Source organism: Haplochromis burtoni, unplaced genomic scaffold (genome assembly GCF_018398535.1).
Source record: "Haplochromis burtoni strain Fernald_Lab_line unplaced genomic scaffold, NCSU_Asbu1 Contig_542, whole genome shotgun sequence".
Taxonomy (NCBI): domain Eukaryota; kingdom Metazoa; phylum Chordata; class Actinopteri; order Cichliformes; family Cichlidae; genus Haplochromis; species Haplochromis burtoni.
The window spans coordinates 266,536-271,616 of NW_024582903.1; the positions used below are offsets into that span (position 1 = coordinate 266,536).

General features: G+C 49.9%; 1 protein-coding gene and 1 long non-coding RNA gene across 4 annotated transcripts in view; one reads left to right on the forward strand and one right to left on the reverse strand.

Annotated features, from left to right (window-relative positions):
• Nucleotides 1-517: 517 nt before the first annotated feature.
• mindy4b (MINDY family member 4B) overlaps nt 518-5,081 on the forward strand; it is a 7,244-nt gene continuing 2,680 nt past the window's right edge. Inside the window, exons 1-9 of one of the 3 annotated variants that reach the window (XM_005947859.3) lie at nt 518-619; nt 1,004-1,147; nt 1,552-1,671; nt 2,807-2,904; nt 3,121-3,286; nt 3,366-3,431; nt 3,669-3,739; nt 3,848-3,920; nt 4,349-4,525. In XM_005947859.3, coding sequence (XP_005947921.1) covers nt 557-619; nt 1,004-1,147; nt 1,552-1,671; nt 2,807-2,904; nt 3,121-3,286; nt 3,366-3,431; nt 3,669-3,739; nt 3,848-3,920; nt 4,349-4,525 — 978 coding nt within the window. In that variant the 5' untranslated portion in view covers nt 518-556. Of the gene's footprint in view, nt 620-1,003; nt 1,148-1,551; nt 1,672-2,806; nt 2,905-3,120; nt 3,432-3,519; nt 3,921-4,348; nt 4,526-5,081 lie in introns of those variants that run through there. The other 2 variants (XM_042214284.1, XM_042214285.1) reach the window with 2 other exon arrangements.
• LOC106632371 lies at nt 1,658-3,371 on the reverse strand. Its single transcript, XR_001335744.2, has 3 exons — nt 3,254-3,371; nt 2,504-2,600; nt 1,658-1,832 (listed from the first exon to the last, which is right to left on the reverse strand). It is a non-coding gene; the product is annotated as an uncharacterized LOC106632371 (long non-coding RNA).

The window sequence follows — 5,081 nt, forward strand, 5'->3', positions numbered from 1 at the left end:
AACTACAGCCAGCTTGAAGGCCTGTGGTACATAGCCGATCATTAGAGATAGGTTGATCATATTTAAGATCGAAGCATTAATTAATGGCAGGACTTAAGACACCTTCCATACATGAGTCTGCGCATATCCAAAAACATGACAGGAAAATAAGATGGCTGTCACGGTGAGCATGCATATCCATGCACAGCATGCTGAGGTGTGCAGAGTTTTCAGCTAACAGCTCTTCAGCTGATGGTTCAAAAGTCTGGGTTCGACTCAGACTGCCACTGTTTCCAAAAGAAAGCATATTTCTGTTTCTGTAACTAGAAATTAATTTGAAATGTTGACAGTAACTCAGAGACCCTCTCTCAGCATCCATCACGCCTGATAGAGCGATAGATAGATCAGCTCTGCCCTCTGTTGGTGGTGCCGCTGCACTGCACTCAGGTCAGTTTTCAGCTGACTGTGTAACACTCAGTCAGGCTGCAGCTTCAGACAGGATGAAGGAGCAGCTCGTCATCCTCGCCGTGGCTCCGCTGTAGTGTTAGTAAGGGCCGTCCCTCAGCTGTAGTCAGTGATGTCAGACCGCAGGCTGGACTACATCGAGCTGCTCTGGCAGGAAGTGAGCAGTAATCCTCACGTGAGTCACCTCTAAGAAAATACTACTGCACTTACTACCACCACGTTGATCAGTGTCACCCTCACGCTCCGCTCTGTTCATCAGCTGTCCAGGGCCCTATTTCAGGAAGCCGGTTTAGTGCAAACTCTGAGTAAGTATACCCTGAGTTAACGAAAACTCTGAGTTTTCTAAACCGGCTTCCTGAAATAGGGCCCAGGAGCTCATATTGATTTATTTTGGTGTGTGCACTGAGGGGAGACAAAGGTAAATGCCTTCCTGAGTCACGTGAGTGCAGGTTTGCTGTAAATCTGATGTTTCCGTTGTTCAGCGTTGAAGCTGTGGGAAGTGTTTTTTTCGTTGTGACTGAACGGTCGAAGGCAGCTGTTTGTCTCGCCTTCTCCTCAGAGGCTGCTGGATGTGGAGAAAGAGGAGGAGCAGGAGGAAGCCCCTCCACCCCGGAGGACCCTTCAAGCCCTCTGCTCTATCCCCCGGAGGCTGGCCATCTCTGCGGGGCTCGGGGGAACGCCGGTCACCCCCCAACTGATTGAGGTAAACACAAGGATTCAGAAACAGGTCACCTGACACCGCTGGGTGTCAGGTGACCTGTTTTCCTGTAAACACGATGAGCTCACCTGACCACAGATCAGCCGTGTTACGCGACTCCTCCACTTGGCTGAAGGGAGGCGGGGTTTATGAGGATACCAGGATGGAGGTGTGCAGGTGCTGAAACTCCAGCTGTATGATGTTATCTTTATGCAGTCAGACTTCTGCTTGAAACAAACAGTTTTAGTTCCTCCTCCTTTACACTAGTTTTATTATCATTGGCTGCCTGTAGCAAACAGAAGGTCTGAACAGAGCAGGGAGTGTTCAGAGCTGCTTTGACCTGTTGTTCCCCGTCAGGCTGCATTCAGGACAAACGACTGACCGATGACCTGTCTCTGTGTTGATGTCAGAGCCTGAGGAGGATTCTTCTGGGTGGAAACTTTCGTGTCTTCGACTACGAGTGGAGGAAAGCAGTCTTCCACTTCAGGGAACCAAACTCAGAGTTTGCATACGCTCTGAAGGCTGATGGGGTGAGAAACCAACTCTGCTTTTAAGATCAGGCTTCAAAGTTTCCTCTTTGCTAAAGCATGTAGTTAGAGCTGTTTGAGATGGAGAGACAGCTTCATCCATCAGGCTGTCAGGATGCTGAACTCTCTCACACACCAACTCCAGACCTGCATCCAGATGAAGTCTGAAGAAGTAAATCAGGAAAGAGAGAGAAAGGGAACGGAGGAATTAAAGTTAATATTTCCTTACAAATGTTATATGAATATCAGGAAAAGAAAAGCAGAAACTCAAACTAAACCTTTAGCTTTTTAACCTTTCTTAATTTTTTGATAAATTTTACATTATAATATTCTATATAATACAGGAGTGTTATTTATCCTCCAGTTCAGTGATGTACCTGATAAATAATGTTGAACGTTCTTACTTTCACTGTCACACAGCTGATTCAATTGTTAAGACCCTCTCAAATTTATTTAAAAAATGTATCACTCGTTCATAAAGAAGAAGGTAACTACGTGTGTCGTTTCCACAACACTGCTTTCCTCCCAAGGTGCCCAGAGCCACTGAAAGGAACGCACGGACACTTGGGCCTAAAAGTTCACCAAGCTCCACACAACGTTTTCCTTCGCGTGGTTGAACGTAGCGCAGCTGTAGGCTTCGTTTTTATTGGCTGCGTGAAGGTACGTCACAGCGCGCGGCGGTCAAAATTCACCCGCTGATTGTGTGAGCACTCCTGGCTCAGCGCAGCGTTAAAACGTTGTTGTGCAGCACGAGCAATAGAAATGAACGGGCTTCAGAGCGCGGTGCGTGCCGCGTCCCGTGTGAAAGGGCAGGTAGACTACAGAATACGCTCACCGTGTTGCTTTTGAACAAACGTCCTCTAACCAACCTCTGTGCTGCAGAAGCTTCAGCACCTCTTAATAGCAGACTGAGTGGGTGTTTACATTTGACCCTGTAGATGAGAGAAAATACAGAATAAATGTTAACTTGGTTTTTAAAGTGTAAACAAAAAGAGTTCAAAGCAAACATTAAAAGCCCAGAATTTCCCGGACACGACTAAGAGCGTCATCTCACTCCTGATAGGCTGGCAGTTTTAACCCATCAGCATCAAGCCCCGCCCAGAATATTACATCTTTTAAGGTCAGGTGTGTGTTTCAGGGTGGGGCTCGGGCCATTCAGATGGTCGTCCAGGCTCGCATCATTAAGCACCTGCTGTTCACCCGACAGAGCACCTCAGACGGACAGACGCTGCACAGGTGAGGCCTCTCTGGCGTGGAAATGGTAAAGGTGAGATGTCACATGATGAAAAATGAACATGACAGAAAATGGGAACAGTGGGACGGTAACTGGTGCCCAGCGGTTCTCTGAAGTCGCGTCAGTTTAGCACCCAGCATCCTGCGTCACCTTTGACCTTTGGTGTCCTCGGCTCCCCACAACTCTAATGTGTTTCTATTATTTTGTCCACCCTCCAGTCTGACAGAGGTAGGACGGCGGGAGCAGGACAGAGCATTGGCGGCCGCCCTGAGCGACAGCCTCTGGTTGGCCGGCCAGGAGGCGAGCGCGACTGTCACCTTGGTAACCGAAGACTATTGCATCACATCTCACCTGGACAACAAACTGGACACCTTCACAGAGAGGGTACCGCCCTTCCTCACAGCGCTGCGACCGCTGCTCCGTCCCCAGCATCTCGTCACGTCTGTTCTTTCATGTCTTTCAGCTGCAGCTCTTCACGTTCAGCGAGAAGGACGCCATCACCAACTTCATCCTCGACCACATCCAGTGCGTGAGTACAGCATCCAATCAGGACGCCAGAATCAGGTCACTTTACCTTAGTGCTAACTCTTCAGCTTGTTGCATTAATGCGGATTCAGGTGAGAAAAACGAGCACTGATCTTTACGCACGTGACACGACTACACAAAAATACGGCCTGCGATCGGACGTGGAGCTCCGTCGGCCCGCTGTCGGAAAGGTTTCGGGTGGTTTGGAGTCCGCCGTGCGACGTGACCTGTTGTCTTGTAGTTTCAGGAGGAGGGCAGTCATGGCGTCATCCTTTTCCTCTACAGCCTCATCTGCTCCCGTACCATCGAGAGGTAACCACACAGCGAAGCTCTGCGATGTTAGCGCCCCCGACAGGACACAGTCTGTTACAGCCCGCTGGTTAACTGAGCCGTTGACCATGTGCGTCCTCTTCCTCACAGGCTGAGGCAGGACCTAGACTCTCCTACGTCATACCTGCTGCACCTCAGTCCGGGCAGCTCTGCCTGTCGGCAGGTAAGAGCTCACCTGACTCATGTTGCCAGACTTCATTTAGAAATCTTTGTGTAAGGCGTTTGTACCTCTGCACTATCAGATACCAGGCCCGCACCTGTCACAGGTGTGTCGTTTTACATGCGTGCTCCGCCCACTCATGTCATTCACTCAGCAGCTTCCTCGTCGCTCTGTGTTCAGCTAAAAATGTCTCAATCAGAGAGCACCATGGGAAGTAAAAATCTGCTGGGGGGGCTAAACAGCTGACAGTGATGTCATCAGACATGGATGCTCGTTTGTGTTTCCTGCTGATGTTGCCTCCGTCAGCCTCAGCTCTTGTGCTGACCGCTCAACGATCAGAGCGTCTCTGTTAGCCTGAGAGCGTCTGCGAGCGTGCGCACCTGTAGAGTGCAAAGTGGGAGGAGCCTCCAGGTCTCTGCTTGTGTATGCAGGCTCTGCTGAACCTGCTACTGACCGGCAGAGCCAGCCCGCACCTCTTCAACGGGATGCGGCACTTCGGGCAGGACGGCCTGCCTCTGCAGCGCCCCCTGCAGGGCGTCCTGTCCCGCAGCGATGTAGGATATCTGCGCTGGAGTCGAGAGGAGATGGAGCGCGGTGCGCTGCCGCAGGTAGAGACCTGTAACCGAGCACCGCTGGCACACACACACTCACAGCTATGTGTTGATTACAGGTGTTTCGGTGAGGAAGCAGCAGAGCACAGCTGATGTAATCAGGATACTCACAGTAACCTTTCAGGTGTGCCTCAGGTGTGTGTTACATCCGTCTATGCTGCTCTCATCAGTCTTCGGTCCTTCAGTTTCTCATTTTAAACAGCTGACGGCCGGCAGCTGTGAGCTGAGGCTGGGAAGCAGCTCGTGGTGCTGTGAGGTCGTTTCACTACAGCAGAAACCAGTAAAACTGTGTCCTTTACTGGTCTACCCATTATATTACAGCCTGATACACACCGCTTGGGCTCTGTGGATTCAATTCAATTTTATTTATATAGCGCCAAATCACAACAAAAGTCACCTCAAGGCGCTTCATAGATACAGAGAAAAACCCAACAATCATATGACCCCCTATGAGCAAGAGAAGGAAGACAGGATACAGACATGCTGTGGAAGAGAGACAGAGGTTAATAACAGATATGATTCAATGCAGAGAGGTCTGTTAATACATAGTGAG